Source organism: Pseudorasbora parva, chromosome 14 (assembly GCF_024679245.1).
Source record: "Pseudorasbora parva isolate DD20220531a chromosome 14, ASM2467924v1, whole genome shotgun sequence".
Classification (NCBI taxonomy): domain Eukaryota; kingdom Metazoa; phylum Chordata; class Actinopteri; order Cypriniformes; family Gobionidae; genus Pseudorasbora; species Pseudorasbora parva.
The window spans coordinates 8,465,722-8,491,009 of record NC_090185.1 but is presented as its reverse complement, the minus strand read 5'-3'; the positions used below and the strand labels follow the sequence as shown (position 1 = coordinate 8,491,009).

The 25,288-nt window shown below is 49.1% G+C and overlaps 3 protein-coding genes across 3 annotated transcripts in view; 1 reads left to right on the top strand and 2 right to left on the bottom strand.

Annotated features, from left to right (window-relative positions):
• Positions 1-3,737: 3,737 nt before the first annotated feature.
• On the bottom strand, positions 3,738-8,403 carry LOC137039695 (zinc finger protein with KRAB and SCAN domains 7-like). Its single transcript, XM_067414967.1, has 2 exons — positions 7,525-8,403; positions 3,738-4,272 (listed from the first exon to the last, which is right to left on the bottom strand). Exons 1-2 carry the CDS (start codon positions 8,401-8,403, stop codon positions 4,270-4,272), a joined length of 882 nt encoding a protein of 293 aa, XP_067271068.1. The 3' UTR covers positions 3,738-4,269.
• Positions 8,387-13,082, bottom strand: LOC137039694 (zinc finger protein with KRAB and SCAN domains 7-like). The gene is made up of 2 exons (XM_067414966.1): positions 12,204-13,082; positions 8,387-8,954 (listed from the first exon to the last, which is right to left on the bottom strand). The coding sequence occupies exons 1-2, from the start codon at positions 13,080-13,082 to the stop codon at positions 8,952-8,954; spliced, it is 882 nt and encodes a 293-aa protein (XP_067271067.1). The 3' UTR covers positions 8,387-8,951.
• A 2,148-nt stretch (positions 13,083-15,230) lies between these two features.
• The window catches only part of LOC137039693 (uncharacterized), a gene marked incomplete at its 5' end in the record, with an annotated part of 36,147 nt that continues 26,089 nt past the window's right edge, over positions 15,231-25,288 (top strand). The window contains 8 exons of the mRNA XM_067414965.1: positions 15,231-15,564; positions 15,648-15,989; positions 20,253-20,561; positions 20,745-20,870; positions 21,912-21,937; positions 22,579-22,704; positions 22,921-22,940; positions 23,053-23,133. Coding sequence (XP_067271066.1) covers positions 15,231-15,564; positions 15,648-15,989; positions 20,253-20,561; positions 20,745-20,870; positions 21,912-21,937; positions 22,579-22,704; positions 22,921-22,940; positions 23,053-23,133 — 1,364 coding nt within the window. The remainder of the gene's footprint in view (positions 15,565-15,647; positions 15,990-20,252; positions 20,562-20,744; positions 20,871-21,911; positions 21,938-22,578; positions 22,705-22,920; positions 22,941-23,052; positions 23,134-25,288) is intronic.

The following is a 25,288-nucleotide window of genomic DNA, read 5'->3' as shown; positions in this document are numbered from 1 at the left end:
CTGATGGCAAGGCACTCTTTTTCGATGGTGCTGTACTTAGCCTCTCTCTTCGAGAGCTTACGGCTAATGTACAGCACCGGCCGCTCTCCCCCCTCCACCTCCTGGGCCAGGACTGCGCCCAGCCCCCTGTCCGACGCGTCAGTCTGCAACAGAAAAGGGAGAGAAAAGTCAGGGGAGTGTAAAAGCGGCCCGCCACATAGAGCAGCCTTAACTCGGGTGAAGGCCTGCTGGCACGGCTCCGTCCATTGGACCGTATCTGGTAGCCCCTTTTTAGTAAGGTCAGTTAAAGGGCTGGTGAGGTCCGAATAATTTGGTATAAACCGTCTATAATATCCCGCCAGCCCCAAGAACTGCCTTACCTCCTTTTTGGTCTTGGGCCTCGGACAGGTTGCAATTGCGGCGGTCTTATCAATTTGGGGACGCACCTGCCCATGACCCAAGTGGAAGCCCAGATACCTTACCTCCACCCGCCCAATTGCACACTTCTTCGGGTTGGCCGTGAGCCCCGCTCCCCTCAACGACCTCAAGACCGCCCGGACATGCTGCATATGCCGCTGCCAATCGTGACTGTAAATCACGATGTCGTCCAGGTAGGCAGCAGCATATGCGGCATGGGGACGCAAAATCCTGTCCATGAGGCGCTGAAAGGTAGCGGGTGCCCCGAACAAGCCGAAGGGAAGCGTGACGAATTGGTGCAATCCGAACGGCGTGGTGAAGGCTGTCTTTTCTTTGGACAATGGAGACAAGGGGATCTGCCAATAGCCCTTCGTTAAGTCCAATGTCGAATAAAATCGAGCCGTGCCCAGCCGATCAAGCAACTCGTCAACCCGCGGCATTGGATACGCGTCGAATTTCGACACTGCGTTCACCTTGCGGTAGTCCACACAGAACCTGACCGAGCCGTCGGTTTTAGGAACCAAAACGATCGGGCTCGCCCAGTCACTGTTGGACTCCTCTATTACTCCCATATTGAGCATTGCCCCTAATTCTTCCTGAACTACTTTTTTTTTGTGTTCAGGTAAGCGATACGGCCGGCTGCGAACTACCACGCCCGGCTCGGTCTCGATATGGTGCTGAATTAAGTCGGTACGTCCCGGTAGGGGCGAGAACACGTCGGCGAATTCCGCCTGTAGTTTTGAGAGATCAGTGAGTTGGGACGGTGAGAGGTGATCTCCCCCAGGGGCCAGTGCGACCGATTGTGCTTTGATGCTCGCCTCTGGCCCGAGATCATCCTCTCCCCCGATCACCGTCGCCAACAACACTGATTCGACCTCATTCCATTTCTTCAGGAGATTGAGGTGATATATTTGCCGTGCCCCGTTCCTATCGGACCGTATCACTTCATAATCGAGGTCTCCAACCTGTCGTGCGACCTCAAACGGCCCCTGCCACTTCGACATTAATTTAGAGCTCGATGTAGGGAGTAGTACGAGCACTTTCTCTCCCGGTGTAAATTTGCGTAGTCTCGTACCCCTGTTATACGACCGGCTTTGGCGGTCCTGGGCTTGCAACAAATTCTCCCTAGATAGCCGCCCCAAGGTGTGGAGTTTTGTTCGCAAGTCCAGCACATATTGAATTTCGTTTTTGGCCAAAGAAGGCCCCTCCTCCCAAGTTTCTCGTAGGACGTCCAGCACCCCCCGGGGCTGCCGTCCGTAGAGAAGCTCAAAGGGGGAAAACCCCGTGGAGGCTTGCGGGACCTCCCGCACAGCGAATAAGAGGGGTTCTAACCACCGATCCCAATTTTTGGCGTCTTCCTGTACGAATTTTCGGATCATGGATTTAAGAGTGCGATTAAATCGTTCGACCAAGCCGTCTGTTTGTGGGTGATAGACGCTTGTCCGAATCGATTTGATGCCCAATAACCCGTATAATTCGCTTAGCGTGCGTGACATAAACGCCGTGCCTTGATCAGTGAGGATTTCCTTCGGAATCCCCACTCGGGAGATTAAACGAAACAGTGCGTCCGCAACACTCTTCGCCGAGATGTTGCGGAGAGCCACTGCTTCCGGATATCGTGTTGCGTAGTCCACGATAACTAGCGCAAAACGATGTCCGCGTGCGGATCGCTCTAATGGCCCGATGAGGTCCATCGCAATTCTCTCGAAGGGGACCTGCATTAATGGAAGGGGGCGCAATGGCGCTTTTGGGGAGGCCAGGGGATTCACCAACTGACATTCAGGACAAGACGCGCACCACCTGCGCACATTGTCGTGAATGCCTGGCCAAAAAAATCGGGTCATTAAACGATTCAGCGTGGCCGCCTGTCCCAGGTGGCCCGCCATTGGGTTAGAGTGAGCCGCCTGGAAAAGCATTTCCCGGCGGCTCTTTGGTACTAACAACTGGGTTGTATCCACTTTTGTCTGAGCGTCTTGGGTCACTCGATACAACCTATCCTTAATTATGGCAAAATAAGGATACGTGACGGGCAAGGCGGGTTGAAGGGACTGACCGTCGATAGTGCGGACCTGTTGGAAAGCATGTTTTAGGGTATCGTCTTGAGACTGCTCCAGAGGGAAGTCATCGCGGTCCGAGAGAATCAGTCTCTCGACCCCGCTCGGTTCCTCTGAAGCAGTTCCCGAGGGCCCCGTATCAGTCTCGCCAACCTGCACCCGCACCGCCCCGTTCCTAGCCTTGTTTCCCCAAGCACCGGAGGTGGGGACTAACCGCCACCTCAACACTATGATTTTCTCCCCTAAACTGTATCGTGACTGGGACAACCGGATATTCCACCACATCCCCGTGCACACACCGCACCTTAACCATGCGGCTTGTATCCAATGCCCCAGGCTGCATCAGGCTTTGATGGATCGAGGTTTGGTTACATCCTGAATCCACCAAGGCCTGATATGTACCCCCCTTGATACTCACAGGAACTTGGTACTCTCCTGCTTGATCAGGGGTGGTCCGCTGGACGTCCGGGACCCGGATCATTGTCCCGATGTCCATCATTGGACATCGGTCCACAAAATGGTCCGGGTCGCCTGCCCGCCGCCCCTGCGGGGAGTGGGTTGGAATATGAGCGTGGAGGGGGGGTGGAACCGGAACCGTTATCCCCGCCCGACCCCAGCAGCCCCGCCCCCCTGGGCGGGGCCCTCGAACTCCCGTACTGCCCTGGGCCCATTCCACCCCGGCCTCTGGGGGGAATGCGAGGGGGCCCTGGAGGGCGGGACCTAGGGAGAGGGACAGGGCGAGAAGGAGAGACAGAGGGGGGAGAGAGAGAGGGAGAGGTTAGTCGGGGCTCGCCGACCCCCGGGCACGCCACCAGATGGTCCTCCGCCAGGTTGATGGCCGTCGTCAGCGACGTGGGCCGGTGGCACTGGACCCACTCGGCGGTCTTCTTAGGTAGCCGAGCGATGAACTGCTCCAGTACCACCAGATCGACGATGTGGTCCACGTCGCTTCCACCGGCCAATAGCCATTTGCGGCATGCGTCCCGGAGCTGTTGGGCCATCGCGAAGGGCCGGCCGGTCTCCCCCCACTCCAGCGAGCGGAACCGCTGACGGTGCTGTTCGGGGGTCCGACCGACCCGCTGGATGATGGCCCTCTTCAGATCTTCATAATCCAGGAGGTTCGCCACCGGCAGTTGTTGGGCGGCCGCCTGGGCTTCTCCGGTGAGCAGTGGAATGAGGCGCACCGGCCACTGTGCCCGGGGCCACCCGCAGGCCTCCGCTGCTTTCTGGAACAGATCGATGAAGGCCTCGGGATCGTCTTGTGGCCCCATCTTGTGCAGGGGCACGTGGACCGGTGCGCTGGCGAGCCCGGCGGCTTCGGTGCGAACCTCCCGGTCTATCCAGCTCCGGAACCTCTCGCGGTCCTCTTGCTGGCCGCGGACGATGGCCTCGAATCGGCGCTCCTGGTCCGCCCGCAGCTCCAGCATGGACTGATGTTGTTCCTGGTGGAGGGCCGCGAGAGAGGTGATAATGTCCGCAAACGGCGTGGCGGAGGGCGTTGGTGTAGTCATGGCGGCGGCGCGGTCCTACTTCCTTCCCGGGTTTTCGGCACCACTGTAACAATGTTCGATATAAGGAGGAAGGAAGAGGACACGGGGTCGGCTGGACGGTTGATGCTTGTCTCTTTATTTTCTCTATAACTCATAAACACACACTCATGTGTGAAATCTCATAAACACGATCTCTCGATCACTTCCGGGTCGGCACTTCCGGCTTCCGGTTACTCAGTCTCTGTGAAGGGGGTTTGGCATCAACCGTCCGGGCTCTCTCTCTCCTCGATCTCCGGTTCCACTGATGTTTTATCCCCTCTCCGCGCTCATTACTAGAACAAGAGACAGGTGTTATTAATCTGCTTCCAACCCACTCACGTACCGCTTGTCCCGCGGCTCTCTCTCCCGCTGCAGACCTCGCTGAACCACGCCCCCCTTGCCACATACCCCCACCGCCCGACTCAGGCCGGGGAGCCGTCCGGCCTGCAGCCCCCCCCCATCCCCCCCCCCCCATTTCTGGAGAGGAAGTCGGCCACCGCCATCTGAGCACCCGGCCTGTGGACCACCTGGAACTTAAAAGGCTGAAGAGCTAGATACCAACGGGTGATCCGCGCGTTGGTATCCTTCATGCGGTGGAGCCATTGGAGAGGAGCGTGGTCCGAACAGAGGGTGAACTCCCGCCCCAGAAGGTAATAGCGGAGGGTGAGAACGGCCCACCTGATGGCAAGGCACTCTTTTTCGATGGTGCTGTACTTAGCCTCTCTCTTCGAGAGCTTACGGCTAATGTACAGCACCGGCCGCTCTCCCCCCTCCACCTCCTGGGCCAGGACTGCGCCCAGCCCCCTGTCCGACGCGTCAGTCTGCAACAGAAAAGGGAGAGAAAAGTCAGGGGAGTGTAAAAGCGGCCCGCCACATAGAGCAGCCTTAACTCGGGTGAAGGCCTGCTGGCACGGCTCCGTCCATTGGACCGTATCTGGTAGCCCCTTTTTAGTAAGGTCAGTTAAAGGGCTGGTGAGGTCCGAATAATTTGGTATAAACCGTCTATAATATCCCGCCAGCCCCAAGAACTGCCTTACCTCCTTTTTGGTCTTGGGCCTCGGACAGGTTGCAATTGCGGCGGTCTTATCAATTTGGGGACGCACCTGCCCATGACCCAAGTGGAAGCCCAGATACCTTACCTCCACCCGCCCAATTGCACACTTCTTCGGGTTGGCCGTGAGCCCCGCTCCCCTCAACGACCTCAAGACCGCCCGGACATGCTGCATATGCCGCTGCCAATCGTGACTGTAAATCACGATGTCGTCCAGGTAGGCAGCAGCATATGCGGCATGGGGACGCAAAATCCTGTCCATGAGGCGCTGAAAGGTAGCGGGTGCCCCGAACAAGCCGAAGGGAAGCGTGACGAATTGGTGCAATCCGAACGGCGTTGTGAAGGCTGTCTTTTCTTTGGACAATGGAGACAAGGGGATCTGCCAATAGCCCTTCGTTAAGTCCAATGTCGAATAAAATCGAGCCGTGCCCAGCCGATCAAGCAACTCGTCAACCCGCGGCATTGGATACGCGTCGAATTTCGACACTGCGTTCACCTTGCGGTAGTCCACACAGAACCTGACCGAGCCGTCGGTTTTAGGAACCAAAACGATCGGGCTCGCCCAGTCACTGTTGGACTCCTCTATTACTCCCATATTGAGCATTGCCCCTAATTCTTCCTGAACTACTTTTTTTTGTGTTCAGGTAAGCGATACGGCCGGCTGCGAACTACCACGCCCGGCTCGGTCTCGATATGGTGCTGAATTAAGTCGGTACGTCCCGGTAGGGGCGAGAACACGTCGGCGAATTCCGCCTGTAGTTTTGAGAGATCAGTGAGTTGGGACGGTGAGAGGTGATCTCCCCCAGGGGCCAGTGCGACCGATTGTGCTTTGATGCTCGCCTCTGGCCCGAGATCATCCTCTCCCCCGATCACCGTCGCCAACAACACTGATTCGACCTCATTCCATTTCTTCAGGAGATTGAGGTGATATATTTGCCGTGCCCCGTTCCTATCGGACCGTATCACTTCATAATCGAGGTCTCCAACCTGTCGTGCGACCTCAAACGGCCCCTGCCACTTCGACATTAATTTAGAGCTCGATGTAGGGAGTAGTACGAGCACTTTCTCTCCCGGTGTAAATTTGCGTAGTCTCGTACCCCTGTTATACGACCGGCTTTGGCGGTCCTGGGCTTGCAACAAATTCTCCCTAGATAGCCGCCCCAAGGTGTGGAGTTTTGTTCGCAAGTCCAGCACATATTGAATTTCATTTTTGGCCAAAGAAGGCCCCTCCTCCCAAGTTTCTCGTAGGACGTCCAGCACCCCCCGGGGCTGCCGTCCGTAGAGAAGCTCAAAGGGGGAAAACCCCGTGGAGGCTTGCGGGACCTCCCGCACAGCGAATAAGAGGGGTTCTAACCACCGATCCCAATTTTTGGCGTCTTCCTGTACGAATTTTCGGATCATGGATTTAAGAGTGCGATTAAATCGTTCGACCAAGCCGTCTGTTTGTGGGTGATAGACGCTTGTCCGAATCGATTTGATGCCCAATAACCCGTATAATTCGCTTAGCGTGCGTGACATAAACGCCGTGCCTTGATCAGTGAGGATTTCCTTCGGAATCCCCACTCGGGAGATTAAACGAAACAGTGCGTCCGCAACACTCTTCGCCGAGATGTTGCGGAGAGCCACTGCTTCCGGATATCGTGTTGCGTAGTCCACGATAACTAGCGCAAAACGATGTCCGCGTGCGGATCGCTCTAATGGCCCGATGAGGTCCATCGCAATTATCTAGAAGGGGACCTGCATTAATGGAAGGGGGCGCAATGGCGCTTTTGGGGAGGCCAGGGGATTCACCAACTGACATTCAGGACAAGACGCGCACCACCTGCGCACATTGTCGTGAATGCCTGGCCAAAAAAATCGGGTCATTAAACGATTCAGCGTGGCCGCCTGTCCCAGGTGGCCCGCCATTGGGTTAGAGTGAGCCGCCTGGAAAAGCATTTCCCGGCGGCTCTTTGGTACTAACAACTGGGTTGTATCCACTTTTGTCTGAGCGTCTTGGGTCACTCGATACAACCTATCCTTAATTATGGCAAAATAAGGATACGTGACGGGCAAGGCGGGTTGAAGGGACTGACCGTCGATAGTGCGGACCTGTTGGAAAGCATGTTTTAGGGTATCGTCTTGAGACTGCTCCAGAGGGAAGTCATCGCGGTCCGAGAGAATCAGTCTCTCGACCCCGCTCGGTTCCTCTGAAGCAGTTCCCGAGGGCCCCGTATCAGTCTCGCCAACCTGCACCCGCACCGCCCCGTTCCTAGCCTTGTTTCCCCAAGCACCGGAGGTGGGGACTAACCGCCACCTCAACACTATGATTTTCTCCCCTAAACTGTATCGTGACTGGGACAACCGGATATTCCACCACATCCCCGTGCACACACCGCACCTTAACCATGCGGCTTGTATCCAATGCCCCAGGCTGCATCAGGCTTTGATGGATCGAGGTTTGGTTACATCCTGAATCCACCAAGGCCTGATATGTACCCCCCTTGATACTCACAGGAACTTGGTACTCTCCTGCTTGATCAGGGGTGGTCCGCTGGACGTCCGGGACCCGGATCATTGTCCCGATGTCCATCATTGGACATCGGTCCACAAAATGGTCCGGGTCGCCGCACCGCCAGCAGGCCAGCCCAGGCCTGCCCGCCGCCCCTGCGGGGAGTGGGTTGGAATATGAGCGTGGAGGGGGGGTGGAACCGGAACCGTTATCCCCGCCCGACCCCAGCAGCCCCGCCCCCCTGGGCGGGGCCCTCGAACTCCCGTACTGCCCTGGGCCCATTCCACCCCGGCCTCTGGGGGGAATGCGAGGGGGCCCTGGAGGGCGGGACCTAGGGAGAGGGACAGGGCGAGAAGGAGAGACAGAGGGGGGAGAGAGAGAGGGAGAGGTTAGTCGGGGCTCGCCGACCCCCGGGCACGCCACCAGATGGTCCTCCGCCAGGTTGATGGCCGTCGTCAGCGACGTGGGCCGGTGGCACTGGACCCACTCGGCGGTCTTCTTAGGTAGCCGAGCGATGAACTGCTCCAGTACCACCAGATCGACGATGTGGTCCACGTCGCTTCCACCGGCCAATAGCCATTTGCGGCATGCGTCCCGGAGCTGTTGGGCCATCGCGAAGGGCCGGCCGGTCTCCCCCCACTCCAGCGAGCGGAACCGCTGACGGTGCTGTTCGGGGGTCCGACCGACCCGCTGGATGATGGCCCTCTTCAGATCTTCATAATCCAGGAGGTTCGCCACCGGCAGTTGTTGGGCGGCCGCCTGGGCTTCTCCGGTGAGCAGTGGAATGAGGCGCACCGGCCACTGTGCCCGGGGCCACCCGCAGGCCTCCGCTGCTTTCTGGAACAGATCGATGAAGGCCTCGGGATCGTCTTGTGGCCCCATCTTGTGTAGGGGCACGTGGACCGGTGCGCTGGCGAGCCCGGCGGCTTCGGTGCGAACCTCCCGGTCTATCCAGCTCCGGAACCTCTCGCGGTCCTCTTGCTGGCCGCGGACGATGGCCTCGAATCGGCGCTCCTGGTCCGCCCGCAGCTCCAGCATGGACTGATGTTGTTCCTGGTGGAGGGCCGCGAGAGAGGTGATAATGTCCGCAAACGGCGTGGCGGAGGGCGTTGGTGTAGTCATGGCGGCGGCGCGGTCCTACTTCCTTCCCGGGTTTTCGGCACCACTGTAACAATGTTCGATATAAGGAGGAAGGAAGAGGACACGGGGTCGGCTGGACGGTTGATGCTTGTCTCTTTATTTTCTCTATAACTCATAAACACACACTCATGTGTGAAATCTCATAAACACGATCTCTCGATCACTTCCGGGTCGGCACTTCCGGCTTCCGGTTACTCAGTCTCTGTGAAGGGGGTTTGGCATCAACCGTCCGGGCTCTCTCTCTCCTCGATCTCCGGTTCCACTGATGTTTTATCCCCTCTCCGCGCTCATTACTAGAACAAGAGACAGGTGTTATTAATCTGCTTCCAACCCACTCACGTACCGCTTGTCCCGCGGCTCTCTCTCCCGCTGCAGACCTCGCTGAACCACGCCCCCCTTGCCACATACCCCCACCGCCCGACTCAGGCCGGGGAGCCGTCCGGCCTGCAGCCCCCCCCCCCCCCCCCCCATTTCTGGAGAGGAAGTCGGCCACCGCCATCTGAGCACCCGGCCTGTGGACCACCTGGAACTTAAAAGGCTGAAGAGCTAGATACCAACGGGTGATCCGCGCGTTGGTATCCTTCATGCGGTGGAGCCATTGGAGAGGAGCGTGGTCCGAACAGAGGGTGAACTCCCGCCCCAGAAGGTAATAGCGGAGGGTGAGAACGGCCCACCTGATGGCAAGGCACTCTTTTTCGATGGTGCTGTACTTAGCCTCTCTCTTCGAGAGCTTACGGCTAATGTACAGCACCGGCCGCTCTCCCCCCTCCACCTCCTGGGCCAGGACTGCGCCCAGCCCCCTGTCCGACGCGTCAGTCTGCAACAGAAAAGGGAGAGAAAAGTCAGGGGAGTGTAAAAGCGGCCCGCCACATAGAGCAGCCTTAACTCGGGTGAAGGCCTGCTGGCACGGCTCCGTCCATTGGACCGTATCTGGTAGCCCCTTTTTAGTAAGGTCAGTTAAAGGGCTGGTGAGGTCCGAATAATTTGGTATAAACCGTCTATAATATCCCGCCAGCCCCAAGAACTGCCTTACCTCCTTTTTGGTCTTGGGCCTCGGACAGGTTGCAATTGCGGCGGTCTTATCAATTTGGGGACGCACCTGCCCATGACCCAAGTGGAAGCCCAGATACCTTACCTCCACCCGCCCAATTGCACACTTCTTCGGGTTGGCCGTGAGCCCCGCTCCCCTCAACGACCTCAAGACCGCCCGGACATGCTGCATATGCCGCTGCCAATCGTGACTGTAAATCACGATGTCGTCCAGGTAGGCAGCAGCATATGCGGCATGGGGACGCAAAATCCTGTCCATGAGGCGCTGAAAGGTAGCGGGTGCCCCGAACAAGCCGAAGGGAAGCGTGACGAATTGGTGCAATCCGAACGGCGTGGTGAAGGCTGTCTTTTCTTTGGACAATGGAGACAAGGGGATCTGCCAATAGCCCTTCGTTAAGTCCAATGTCGAATAAAATCGAGCCGTGCCCAGCCGATCAAGCAACTCGTCAACCCGCGGCATTGGATACGCGTCGAATTTCGACACTGCGTTCACCTTGCGGTAGTCCACACAGAACCTGACCGAGCCGTCGGTTTTAGGAACCAAAACGATCGGGCTCGCCCAGTCACTGTTGGACTCCTCTATTACTCCCATATTGAGCATTGCCCCTAATTCTTCCTGAACTACTTTTTTTTTGTGTTCAGGTAAGCGATACGGCCGGCTGCGAACTACCACGCCCGGCTCGGTCTCGATATGGTGCTGAATTAAGTCGGTACGTCCCGGTAGGGGCGAGAACACGTCGGCGAATTCCGCCTGTAGTTTTGAGAGATCAGTGAGTTGGGACGGTGAGAGGTGATCTCCCCCAGGGGCCAGTGCGACCGATTGTGCTTTGATGCTCGCCTCTGGCCCGAGATCATCCTCTCCCCCGATCACCGTCGCCAACAACACTGATTCGACCTCATTCCATTTCTTCAGGAGATTGAGGTGATATATTTGCCGTGCCCCGTTCCTATCGGACCGTATCACTTCATAATCGAGGTCTCCAACCTGTCGTGCGACCTCAAACGGCCCCTGCCACTTCGACATTAATTTAGAGCTCGATGTAGGGAGTAGTACGAGCACTTTCTCTCCCGGTGTAAATTTGCGTAGTCTCGTACCCCTGTTATACGACCGGCTTTGGCGGTCCTGGGCTTGCAACAAATTCTCCCTAGATAGCCGCCCCAAGGTGTGGAGTTTTGTTCGCAAGTCCAGCACATATTGAATTTCGTTTTTGGCCAAAGAAGGCCCCTCCTCCCAAGTTTCTCGTAGGACGTCCAGCACCCCCCGGGGCTGCCGTCCGTAGAGAAGCTCAAAGGGGGAAAACCCCGTGGAGGCTTGCGGGACCTCCCGCACAGCGAATAAGAGGGGTTCTAACCACCGATCCCAATTTTTGGCGTCTTCCTGTACGAATTTTCGGATCATGGATTTAAGAGTGCGATTAAATCGTTCGACCAAGCCGTCTGTTTGTGGGTGATAGACGCTTGTCCGAATCGATTTGATGCCCAATAACCCGTATAATTCGCTTAGCGTGCGTGACATAAACGCCGTGCCTTGATCAGTGAGGATTTCCTTCGGAATCCCCACTCGGGAGATTAAACGAAACAGTGCGTCCGCAACACTCTTCGCCGAGATGTTGCGGAGAGCCACTGCTTCCGGATATCGTGTTGCGTAGTCCACGATAACTAGCGCAAAACGATGTCCGCGTGCGGATCGCTCTAATGGCCCGATGAGGTCCATCGCAATTCTCTCGAAGGGGACCTGCATTAATGGAAGGGGGCGCAATGGCGCTTTTGGGGAGGCCAGGGGATTCACCAACTGACATTCAGGACAAGACGCGCACCACCTGCGCACATTGTCGTGAATGCCTGGCCAAAAAAATCGGGTCATTAAACGATTCAGCGTGGCCGCCTGTCCCAGGTGGCCCGCCATTGGGTTAGAGTGAGCCGCCTGGAAAAGCATTTCCCGGCGGCTCTTTGGTACTAACAACTGGGTTGTATCCACTTTTGTCTGAGCGTCTTGGGTCACTCGATACAACCTATCCTTAATTATGGCAAAATAAGGATACGTGACGGGCAAGGCGGGTTGAAGGGACTGACCGTCGATAGTGCGGACCTGTTGGAAAGCATGTTTTAGGGTATCGTCTTGAGACTGCTCCAGAGGGAAGTCATCGCGGTCCGAGAGAATCAGTCTCTCGACCCCGCTCGGTTCCTCTGAAGCAGTTCCCGAGGGCCCCGTATCAGTCTCGCCAACCTGCACCCGCACCGCCCCGTTCCTAGCCTTGTTTCCCCAAGCACCGGAGGTGGGGACTAACCGCCACCTCAACACTATGATTTTCTCCCCTAAACTGTATCGTGACTGGGACAACCGGATATTCCACCACATCCCCGTGCACACACCGCACCTTAACCATGCGGCTTGTATCCAATGCCCCAGGCTGCATCAGGCTTTGATGGATCGAGGTTTGGTTACATCCTGAATCCACCAAGGCCTGATATGTACCCCCCTTGATACTCACAGGAACTTGGTACTCTCCTGCTTGATCAGGGGTGGTCCGCTGGACGTCCGGGACCCGGATCATTGTCCCGATGTCCATCATTGGACATCGGTCCACAAAATGGTCCGGGTCGCCGCACCGCCAGCAGGCCAGCCCAGGCCTGCCCGCCGCCCCTGCGGGGAGTGGGTTGGAATATGAGCGTGGAGGGGGGGTGGAACCGGAACCGTTATCCCCGCCCGACCCCAGCAGCCCCGCCCCCCTGGGCGGGGCCCTCGAACTCCCGTACTGCCCTGGGCCCATTCCACCCCGGCCTCTGGGGGGAATGCGAGGGGGCCCTGGAGGGCGGGACCTAGGGAGAGGGACAGGGCGAGAAGGAGAGACAGAGGGGGGAGAGAGAGAGGGAGAGGTTAGTCGGGGCTCGCCGACCCCCGGGCACGCCACCAGATGGTCCTCCGCCAGGTTGATGGCCGTCGTCAGCGACGTGGGCCGGTGGCACTGGACCCACTCGGCGGTCTTCTTAGGTAGCCGAGCGATGAACTGCTCCAGTACCACCAGATCGACGATGTGGTCCACGTCGCTTCCACCGGCCAATAGCCATTTGCGGCATGCGTCCCGGAGCTGTTGGGCCATCGCGAAGGGCCGGCCGGTCTCCCCCCACTCCAGCGAGCGGAACCGCTGACGGTGCTGTTCGGGGGTCCGACCGACCCGCTGGATGATGGCCCTCTTCAGATCTTCATAATCCAGGAGGTTCGCCACCGGCAGTTGTTGGGCGGCCGCCTGGGCTTCTCCGGTGAGCAGTGGAATGAGGCGCACCGGCCACTGTGCCCGGGGCCACCCGCAGGCCTCCGCTGCTTTCTGGAACAGATCGATGAAGGCCTCGGGATCGTCTTGTGGCCCCATCTTGTGTAGGGGCACGTGGACCGGTGCGCTGGCGAGCCCGGCGGCTTCGGTGCGAACCTCCCGGTCTATCCAGCTCCGGAACCTCTCGCGGTCCTCTTGCTGGCCGCGGACGATGGCCTCGAATCGGCGCTCCTGGTCCGCCCGCAGCTCCAGCATGGACTGATGTTGTTCCTGGTGGAGGGCCGCGAGAGAGGTGATAATGTCCGCAAACGGCGTGGCGGAGGGCGTTGGTGTAGTCATGGCGGCGGCGCGGTCCTACTTCCTTCCTGGGTTTTCGGCACCACTGTAACAATGTTCGATATAAGGAGGAAGGAAGAGGACACGGGGTCGGCTGGACGGTTGATGCTTGTCTCTTTATTTTCTCTATAACTCATAAACACACACTCATGTGTGAAATCTCATAAACACGATCTCTCGATCACTTCCGGGTCGGCACTTCCGGCTTCCGGTTACTCAGTCTCTGTGAAGGGGGTTTGGCATCAACCGTCCGGGCTCTCTCTCTCCTCGATCTCCGGTTCCACTGATGTTTTATCCCCTCTCCGCGCTCATTACTAGAACAAGAGACAGGTGTTATTAATCTGCTTCCAACCCACTCACGTACCGCTTGTCCCGCGGCTCTCTCTCCCGCTGCAGACCTCGCTGAACCACGCCCCCCTTGCCACAACAGTGTTTGGGCCCATGCTCTCTGGGATGTTAACTATTTGGGTGAAATATCGTGGGGGGCTTTTATTCAGAAGAACCAACAGAAGAAATTATTTAATATTCAGCCAACATATATATATATATATATATATATATATATATATATATATATATATATATATATATATATATATATATATATATATATATATATATATTTATGAATTGGTAACGGGAATAAATTAAATAATTGTATTAAATAATTTATTTAAAATGTCCAATAATCTTAACAGCTGTTCTCATATTAATAAAATGAAAAAATAAGAAAATTATTGACATTTATTTGCAAAAAAGTGCTCAATTTATTCCAGCTATGAAACCTGAAAAATAACGATTATATTATCAACTGAAAATGTTTCTAAAAAGAATTCTATCATTTCTTGCATAAGAATGAAAACGTTTGCTTTATCGCCCCACACTAAACACTTACCAAAACCAAAATTAGCCAAAAAGTAAGAGTAACCTTAAAATTATTGATGAATTAAACAATTTAGATGCTTAGAAAACATTTTAGTATTCTACCCTCGACTACCAGTTTTTCGAGTCAAGTTTTGACATGCTAAATGAGGCCTTATTCCCTTACATTAATCACATGACTTTCAGAAAGCAGTGTGTCTCCTTACGCCACTACCATACAGTTCTGGATCGGATCCATGCTGGAGCCTCAGGGTTATCAGACTCAACTTGACATCAGTATGAAGAGCCTTATATTAATCTTTCTTTCCTCAATAATTGCGAACGGTAAGTGTTGGGTTGTTGTTTGCTTGTGTGTTTTTTTTTGCTCCAATGCTTAGGTTTTATTTACCAGTTGAAACACGTTTTAGGAAGCTTAGAGGCTTCCGGGCCTTAAACCTTATTGTACGTATTATCATTTGAAGTTTTAAATCAGTAAGACCGTTTAATGTTCATTTAAAAGAAGTCTCTTATGCTCACCTAGGCTGCATTTATTGGTAACAAAATACAGCAAAAACAGTAACATTGTAAAATATTTTAACAACTTCAAATAACTTTTCTATTTGACTATATTATAAAATGTAATTTATTAAAAGTTGAATTTTCAGCATCATTACTCCAATCTTAATTGTCACATGATCTATTATTCTAATATGCTGATTTGCTGCGCAAGAAACATTTTATTATCAATTTCAATTTCGGATTCTTTGATGAATAGAAAGTTCAAAAGCACAGCATTAACATAAAATTAGATAGCTTTTGCAAAATTATAAATATCTTCACTGTCACTTTTGATCAATTTAATGCATCCTTGCTGAATTAAATAAATCTTGGCCCCTAAACTTAGAATGGTATAGTTTATAATCTTACAAAAGCTTTCTATTTCATCAAATTTCACTGAATCGTCTTCAGGACATTAATTGACAGTAAATATTGTTAGGCAATGGGAGATTTTATTTGTTTTCATATTCAATGTGGGTTTTAATGTAAATAACTGTTTCTGTGTGTTCTGCAGGTGTGCCTGGTGTTGAGACAGATGAAAATGTCAAGTCTGTATCAGTGATTGTGGGAGATTCTTACACTCTCCATACAGATGTTACTGAAATACAGAGAGATGATGTGATTGAGTGGAGGTTTGGAGAAGATCTTATTGGTAGAATCAATGATAAACCTGTTAATTATATTAAGACATTCAGAGACAGATTGCATCTGGACGATCAGACTGGAGATCTCAAGATCAGGAATGTCAGAATCACAGACTTTGGACTTTATAAACTAGAGATCAATGGTTACAGGGGGATATCAAAAAGGACATTCAATGTCAGTGGTGAGTGTGTCAGGTATTTCGGTGAGGTTTGAGACTCAAGGTCAAAGTGTTTGCTGAATAACAGGACTGTTTCTGTTCATTAGGTGTGAATAATCTGGTGTCAGATGGTGTGAAGCTCATGTTGGTGCTGGAGAGAGACTCTGTCATTCTGCCCTCTGGTCTTACTGAGATACAGAGAGATGATCAGATAACCTGGAAGTTTGAAGGCACACTTGTAGCTCAAATAAATCAAACAGCTGGATTATTTTCTACCTATGATGACGTTCTTGATGGGAGATTCGTAGACCGACTGCAGCTGAACCAACAGACTGGATCGCTCATCATTACTAACATCAGACCAAACACCTCTGGACTTTATAAAGTAGATATCTTCAAGAGTGGCAGCAGCTACACCACACACAAGACATTCAGAGTTGCTACCATTGGTAAGTCGCTTTAATATTCAAATGATTAAAGGGTGTTAGGGTCATTAGCAAATCATTAAAAAATCTAGATATAAACGCATGTTCCAAGTTCTCAGAAATTTTATATTTGTATACTATGGTTTTAAATATTTACATTTTTAAAAAAAAATTCACAACAGAATATTGCAATTTTCTTTTTGTATGTGTCTTACAGGTGTACCACCCTAAAATTATTGACTTAATGCCACACAAACAGAAAAAAATATTTAGCAATTTAAGAAAATATCAACACAGAAGAGGCATATTTTAAGTCTAAGTATTCATCAGAGCAGTCATCAGTGTATGAATGTGATTATTATGAGTTTGAGTGTATTTGAATCATATATGCTTCATTTTTTTTTCCATTGTTGAGACATGACCCAGTTATTTTAACACCAGACGCAATGTGATTCCTATAGGGAGAATCTGAGTTTGTCATGTTTGGCTGGGTTTTGTGTTGTTTCAGTTATGTGCCTTAGGCCCCGTCCACATGAAGCCAGAGCTTTCACTATCCAATCTTTTTCCCCCTTGTTTCCAGAAATATTTGCATACACACAAAACCACTGATACCAACTCAAAACGATGTAGTATACATACCAGACCAGTGTGTGGCGCTGTAATTCTGCTACAGAGATACACTAAAAATGGAGAAGAAGAATTGCCGCATGTGCAAGACGTGGTGTGATGACATCACCATTTAACAGAATATACAACTTTTATAAAATCGTTTAAAAAAAATAGCAGTATCAGGCTCCCAAAACGCCGGATCTGTGTGGACAAAATGCTTAAACAATACATTTTTTAAAGTATACAGCTAAACACATCTCCGTGTAGATGGGGCCTAGGCCTTGAGTTTCTTTCAGCTCATTGTCAGTTCTACTTCACACTTTAATTTGGTGTTTCAGTTATTGAGCTCCTTTTTGTTCAAATGAAGACTGCTGCATTTAGATAATTTTCTCCTTATTATTGCAACCAATTTGTTACAGAATAACTGACTAAATACCGTGGACTTAGCAGCAGTCCAGATCTTCCTGCTCTCATTTACATTTGTGCATTTATCAGACACTTTAATCCAAAGCGAGGAGTACAGCAAGCGATCTGTCACGAAGAGGTGAAGAAACCTTAAGTGCCTTAAATACGAAGTTTTAGATATTAATCAGAGTAGCAAAAGCTAGAATAGTTAGGAAAAAGAAAATAAAGGAAGAAAAGTTAGAATTGTTTTTTTAATTTATGATGATGATAAGAAAATATTAGTTTTTACCTGTCTTTTAAATTAAGTCAGTGATTCTGCCATGCAGCTGGAGGTCTGAAGATTGTTCCACCAATCGGGAACGGTGAATGAAAAAGTTCTGGAGAGGGATTTCATGCCTCTCTGTGATAGTACCACAAGCTGTCTCGTTAGCTGAGCGAAGGCTTCTGGTGGACGTGTAGACTCGTAGGAACGAGTCGAAGTATGCGGGTGCTGAGCTTGTGGTGGATCTGTAAGCAAGAGTCAGAGCTTTGAACTTGATGCGGGCAGCGAGTGGTAGCCAATGCAGAGAGATCAAGAGCGGTGTGACATGGGCCCTTTTGGGCTCGCTGAAGACAAGACAGCGTTCTGGATCATTTGAAGCGTTTTGATCGCACACGATGGAAGTCCAGCCAGAAGCGTATTGCAGTAGTCAAGTCTAGAAATGCCCAGGGCTTGGACAAGAAGCTGTGTTGCATGCTCTGTAAGGAACGGTCTGATCTTCCTGATGTTGTGCAGAAGAGGGATTTCATGCCTCTCTGTGATGGTACCACAAGCCTTCTCTCGTTAGCTGAGTGAAGTCTTCTGGTGGGGGTGTAGACTCGTTAGCTGAGCGAAGGCTTCTGGTGGGGGTGTAGACTCGTAGGAGCGAGTCGAAGTATGCGGGTGCTGAGCTTATAGTGGATCTGTAACCAAGAGTTAGAGCTTTGAACTGCGGGCAGTGGGCAGAAAGTGGTGGCCAATGCAGAGAGATCAAGAGCGGTGTGACATGGGCCCTTTTGAGCTTGTTGAAGACAAGACAGTGTTCTGGATCATTTGAAGCGTTTTGATCGCACACAATGGTAGTCCAGCCAGAAGCGTATTGCAGTAGTCAAGTCTAGAAATGCCCAGAGCTTGGATAAGAAGCTGGGTTGCATGCTGTGTAAGGAACGGTCTGATCTTCCTGATGTTGTGCAGCTCAAACCTGCATGTCTTTGAAATGCTGTCTTTGAAGGACAGCTGGTCACAGATTACTCCAAGATTTCTGACAGACAGTCGGAGAGTGGAGCTCTCGCAGGGAAACAAATCCCTAGAGCAGGGATGGGCACTTCCAGTTCTGGATTGCCACTGTCCTGTAGAGTTTAGCACCAACACTATTTAAACACAGTTTTATCAGGGTTGGAGCTAAACTCTACTGGACAGTGGCTCTCCAGGACTGGAAGTGCCCACCCCTGCCCTAGGGAGACACAAACAGGATTTCCTGGGCCTTCGACATATAATCCACTATGACGACTACAACCAATGGGTTTTTATGGGCAGGCTTGAACGAGAGAACCAGTGGCTGTCTGTTCTCCTCCATCTGTACTGCCCAGGAATCCGGCCTTGCCTGCACTGCCTTTCTCAGTCCTTTGGCTCCCTTTCTGATCATCACTAGGTTGCCTCAGTCAGACAATTTTTCAGTTCAGCCTTGGATGGTCAACCCAGTAGCTCCACCTTAGACCACCGTGCCCACTACTCCTCCTCAGTCTGTTAAGCATTTGGCTCTACTGTGTCGGCTCCACCCAGGAATGTCGTCCTTTTGGCTCCACCTGGCTTCCTTGTCTCTCTGGCTCAATGCCTTGGTTGGTCATCCCTCGACCTATGCCATAGACTTCCGCGCCTTCCACTTTGCTTCATCCCTCAACCCCTTTGGCTCCATTGGGCTCCTCCATCTATTCAGCACCTCCGTCATCCTTGGTCACTCCACCTTCAGCTCAGTATTCCGGTGCCCCTGTGCACCTCTGAAGCATGTCACTGCGGCTCTTTTTTTCCATAAACAACAACATCGATTACAAATCATAACCTGAACAACTCATGGATGGGGTCTCTGCAAGCATGCTGCTGTCATGCAGTTGCAATAAATTGGATAAGTGTGCTACTACACTATCAAATTATCAAATTAATACAATGTGATGAGGTTTGTATGTTTGGAAGGAAGAAGACCGGGGTTGGCGTGACTGGGAATTGCTCTCTTTATTCAGTTTCTTCAAAAAGATAAACAAAATATGCTCAGTGGCGTTTCACTCTATAAACACGATCTGGATCGCTCCTTTCAAACTCTTTTCTCTGTCACAGGCTCTCAGCTTTCTCAGGTTCACCTCAGGCAAAGTCCCAGTCCAACTATCTCTCCTCTCTCACTCCCGGCAGCGGCTTATAAGCGGTCTCTCCACGCCAATTACTGCAATCAGAAACAGGTGTTCGTCATCTGTGCGTGACCTACTTACCTGCCGCTATACTCTGCTCTTTCTCTCCCGATGCAGACCTCGCAGAACCACGACCCCTCTGCCACATACAAATTTAACAATTTTGAAATAATTTAAAAAAAAACAGCCAACAGGGAGAGGCGGCTGCATCCTCAGACTGTACAGCTGGAGATTGTTCTGGAGAGAGTCACCAGCCCAGAAAGTCTCCAGGATGATCCTTACCATTTTTGCTGAACAAGATCTAGGAAGGTCTCGGGAGAAATTGCTGTTAGTTGTGCCATAATGACAAAATGGTTCCTGGAGTTTATACAGCTCTTGATTTTTCCCTTATGACCTGTCTCACTTAGGAGAGACTTGTAGTCTCAAGTGAGGGGCACCATTTAGGAGCCCAGGTGATTGTGTGGTTAGGCTTCCATTTACCTCAGAGGGGTTAGTTACTGTTAAAAGATGCCAATAATGCTACGTCACTGTATCCTGTACACTCATTACAGATTTACATTGAATTCTCAAGCCAATTTCATAGAGAATGTCTCACTGGATTGTGGATTAGTTACATTACATGGGCACATTTGTGTTTGGTTGATGCTGAGGATGTATTGTGTGTTATGAGCTTGATTGCTTTTGGAATATTTGAGCCTGTCTTTGACATGCTGCTGTTTTGGCTTCTATTGTGACTTTTCCATTTCCAAAAAATGTATGCACTTTGCAAAATAGCTTAATGCTTAAATGGTTTACTGTGTGCTTAATCTCTGTCTGTGCTTAATCTCTCCTGTGTTTTACTGTACGTCGAGACAGATGGAGGGAATACGTTGTCGGTGATGGAGGGAACTTCTAGAATCACTCTAGAATCTGGTGTTTCTAATATACAAAGAGATGATGTGATATGGAGGTTTGAACATGAAGATGCTGTCATAGCAAAAATCAGCTATAGGAACTTCACTACATTTGATGGTACTAATGGGAGATTTAGAGACACTCTAAAGCTGGACAGCATGACCGGATCTCTGATCATCAGGAACATCAGAACTAAACATGCTGGACTTTATCATCTCGATATCATTGGCAAGAACACCACATTCAAGAGATTCAATCTTTCTGTCTGTTGTGAGTATTTCAAATCTTTTAATGTAATAACGATAACCATATTAAGATTAGCATGTTTAGAAATTAACTGTTAAGTGAGCAAACTAATAATATTATAATATAACTGACAACCAAAACAGAAAGGTGCAAACGTCAGCCAGAAATGGTCAGATTGCTGATTTGTTGATCTCGTTTTCATTACAGCACGGGATTGGTCTCCGTGTGTTATAGCAGTAATTGGTGTTGCTGTTCTGCTGCTGGTCATGGCTGTAGCTATAGCTGTGAAGTGCTGCCAAAACAGGGCCTCGCGTCAAGCACATCTTTACGGAGGTGGGTAGAGAACTCAAAAACTGTACTCAAGTAAAAGTGCTTATAGAAATATTTACTCAAGTAAAAGTGCTTATAGAAATATTTACTCAAAGTAAAAGTGAAAATAACAATCTTAATAGTTACTTACGTATGAGTAAAAAGTATCCAATGAAAAAACTTCAACTAATTAGATACTATTTGTTTTGTATGTATTATTATTATTAGATATCTTTGCAACAAACACAGAAAAGACAACCATAATTTCTGGCATCTGTTGCCCGAATGTCATTGCATGTACTTTGCTTTTTATAATAATAATAATAATGTATACAGCTACATTTGAAATAAGACAGGGAAAACTCTTCACGTGCTCACGCTCATAACCGTTACTTAACGTTTGAACACAGACAACGATCAAATGCACATTGACTGATCTTCCGTCTGTTCTCTAAAAGAGGAGCGTGTAAACAGGTTAACTGTTTTAAGACGAACAGGTCGCCGGCGAATCATCTGTAACCCCCTTTAATGGCCGATTTTTGTATTCAGCTAGCCTAGAAATCTAGACACACCCTAACGGCAGCAAACATAATTTGCAGCCAGATTGTCTAGCAACTCTCTGTTGGCTTGTGAGATGAAAAAAACAAACTCTGCTCAGGCCAATCACATCGTGCATAGAGTTGTTCCCAGACCAAACATCTCAAGTGATGTGGGTCTGGCTTGTCAGGCGAGGATTCAGCCACAGTTTTGCCAACTCTTCAGAATCAACTCAAAAGAGTGGTTCATTTGTGAATAGGGCACTTATTGGATTAAAATAAAGTAACGAGAGGAACGTCGCCCAGTGTAATGCAGTAAAAGTGTTTTTAAAAATGTAAGAGAAATTGACTTGAGTTAAGTACCAACATTTAACTCTACTGTAGTCTACTTTGTGACTACCCACCTCTGAATATTAGTAAGTATTACAAATAGCTGATATAACAAGAGAAGCATAAATTGAATGTGTAAAAGACACTTTAAAGACATAATCAAAACATTTTGAATCTGTGTTTTCTGTTTTTAAAACAGAGACCTGGATCAGCCCCCGGAATCAGGTAAGATACTTTTTTGCAGCACAAATGATACAATTGCTAACAAAATATATTGTTTGTAAATCTTGTCATCCAAATAGCTGTCTTATTTACAATTTTAATTTAATATTTATTTGCAAAGGTTTTTTCAAGCAGTCTAATTGTTTTACTGGTTGGATGAATACAGCTCTGTAAAAAATTAAGAGGCCACTTAACATTAATAAATCAATGTTAAGTGGTCTCTTAATTTTTTTTCAGAGCTGTAGTTAAACATCATGGAATAAAGTTTAATAAAAAAGTCAGTTTAAACCATGAAAAACTCATACTCTGAACTTGTATGTGTGTTACATCTCTGATGTAATATGAGAGTGAGGCTTTGCATTTTTGCGTGGCATGCCATGATCAGATTTCAGTCAAATCACACTGGAGTGGATAAACTGGAATGAACTTCAAATGAAATTAAATACAGCAAAAAAAGAAAAGCCTCAGACAGAAGGAACATGTTGTACTAGTATAACTGATTGTTGTCTGCAGTGTGTTTTGTGTAGTTCGACATGAGATTGCAGATGGTAGTTTTGCTGGATCTTTTATTCCTCTCCTGATATAAAGAACACATCAGCTGTCTCTTTGAGTGAATTACCCTTAACGTTCTCTTTCCCATTCAGTTACAACACAGCTGTGAGGTGGAGACAGAGCAAGATAGGATGGTTTGTCATACCCTACCATTTACTGGAAATAGCAGAATTTCATTCGGGCAGGTAACTCAGGTATATGAAAATGAACAATTTTGTGTGAATTCTACTTAATGATACAGTGCATCTGATAACATGAAAGAAGTTTGTTTGAAATCTTTGCAAAAAAATGCGTATACATAAGTATTCACAGCCTTTGCTTGGTACTTTGTTGAAGCACCTTTGGCAGCAATTAAAGCCACACATCCTTTTAAGTTTGATGCTACAAGCTTGGCAGACCTATTATTGGGATGTTTCTCCCATTCTTCTTGGCAGGACCTCTCAAGCTCCATCAGGTTTAGATCTCTCCAGAGATTGGGTTTAAGTCTGGGCTCTGGCTGGGCCACTCAAGGACATTCACAGTGTTGTCCTGTAGCCACTCCTTTGTTATCTTGACTGTGTGCTTAGGGTCGTTGTCCTGCTGGAAGATGAGTCTTTACCCCAGTCTGAGGTCCAGAGCACTCTAGAGCAGGTTTTTATCACGGATTGGTGCATTAATTTTTCCCTCGATCCTGACTAGTCTCCCAGTTCCTGTCGCTGAAAAACATCCCCACAGCATGATGCTGCCACCACCATGCCTCACTGTAGGGATGGCATCGGCCAGGTGATGAGCAGTGTCTGGTTTTCTCCAGAAATTACTCTTGCTATTCAGGCCAGAGATTTTTTGTTTCATCAGACCAACAAATTTAGTTTTACATGGTCTGAGAGTCCTTCAGGTGCCTTTTGGCAAACTCCAGATGAGCTGTCATGTGCCTTTTACTAAAGAGTGGCTTCCGTCTAGCCACTCTACCATAGAGGCCTGATTGGTGAAGTGCTGTAGAGATGATTGTTCTTCTGAAAGGTTCTCCTCTCTCCACAGAGAAATGCTGGCGCTCTGTCAGAGTAACCATCGGGTTCTTGTTCAACCCCCTGACTAAGACTTATCCTCGATTGCTCAGTTTGGCCGGGCGGCCAGCTCTAGGAAGAGTCCTGGAGGTTCCAAACTTTTTCCATTTAGGCCTGATGGAGGCCACTGTGCTCATTCGGACGTCAATGCTGCAGATTTTTTTTCTGTACCCTTCCCCAGATCTGTGCCTCGATACAATCCTGTCTCTGAGGTCTATAGACAATTCTTTAGACTTCATAGCTGGGTTTTTGCTCTAAAGTACACTGTTAACTGTGGGACCTTATATAGACAAGTGTGTGCCTTTCCAAATCAACTGAGTTTAACAAAGGTGGACTTCAAACAAGTTGTGGAAACATCTCAAGGATGATCAATAGAAACAGGATGCAGCTGAATGAATTTTAAAGTGTCATGGCAAGGCTGTGAATATTAATGTACAAATCATTTTTTTGTTGTTGTTGTTTATTTTTATTACATTTGCAAAGATTTCACACAAACTTCTTTCATGTTGTCATTATGGGGTATTGCATGTCAAATTTTGAGGAAAATAATGAATTTTATCAATTTTGGCATAAGGCTGTATCATAACAAAATGTGGAAAAAGTGAATACTTTCCAGATGCACTATACATATATTGAACAGTATAATTTTTATTTCTGTTACTGTAGGAGCTTGTGAAACAGGCTAATGTTTGCTGTCACTCTATAAATTAAATCTCTCCCTCTGTACTTTAGATCAGTACTACGCAATGTGCATACTTACCTTTTGTGAGAGAATCAATATCCAGAAACCAAGAGACGTTAAATCTGTATAGCGAGCGACAGATGCTGATAATAAAGAAAGTGGAATGACGTGTAGCCAAGTATGGTGTCCCATGCTTGCTCTGCATTTCACCCATCCAAGTGCAGTGAGTATTGAATGCACACACCAGCCACATTTTGCTGCGGCACCAGTAAAGTTACAGCACCATCATCAATAAGTGTTGATATTTCGCTTTGTAAATGCAAAAGTAATTTTGCTATCTTTAATTATACTTGTGTATAGTGTTGTAATATAACCAGTAGGAGATCATTGATGTTTAAACTGAATTTGGAGACACCACAGTCTGTACATTGTGAAACATTGAAGTTAATAACTATTTTTGTAGTAACGCTTTTCAGGTTTTGCACTTTGCAGAAGGTCCCTTCGCACTTGTCTCTCAGCGCCTGCTCATTGAGAACAATTTATATTATGAGGCTCGTTTTAAGGAAAATTAGTTTGTAGCTAGTTGTCTACGTTAAAGAGGTGTTTTATAAATGTTTAGCTGATAAGAGTTATTGATCAGTGAAGTTCAAATCAGTGAATATTGCCAACTTGTTACTAAAATTGTTGCGTTAATCACTGACTGTATTTCTTTATACTTAAGTCCAAGTTCAAGATAAAACTCTATGAACCTCTCCATTATTAACGTACAGAGTTAGTTTTCAGGTGAACAGGTAAAACAGGTTTTGTGAGATATCCATCTCTTTTTCACCATTATGTCCCTTTAGGGGCTACGTGGGCAACAGATGTTTACTGGATATGATATAAAGCTTACACCATGCCTTATAACGGCTTTAAATCATTTGCTAATAATGTTCATGTCACTTACTTTAATTGTTAACACTTATTATTTATACTCATTTTTATGTCACTATTTCCGTTTTTATAGAAAATCACAACCAATCATAAACATCTATACCACCTTATACTTCTGCAAATCATTCATTTGAAAACGAGTGG

Coding starts and splice junctions, on each gene's coding strand:
- LOC137039695 (XM_067414967.1), bottom strand. CDS start 8,403: ATGGGGCCACAAGACGATCCCGAGGCCTTCATCGATCTGTTCCAGAAA.
- LOC137039694 (XM_067414966.1), bottom strand. CDS start 13,082: ATGGGGCCACAAGACGATCCCGAGGCCTTCATCGATCTGTTCCAGAAA.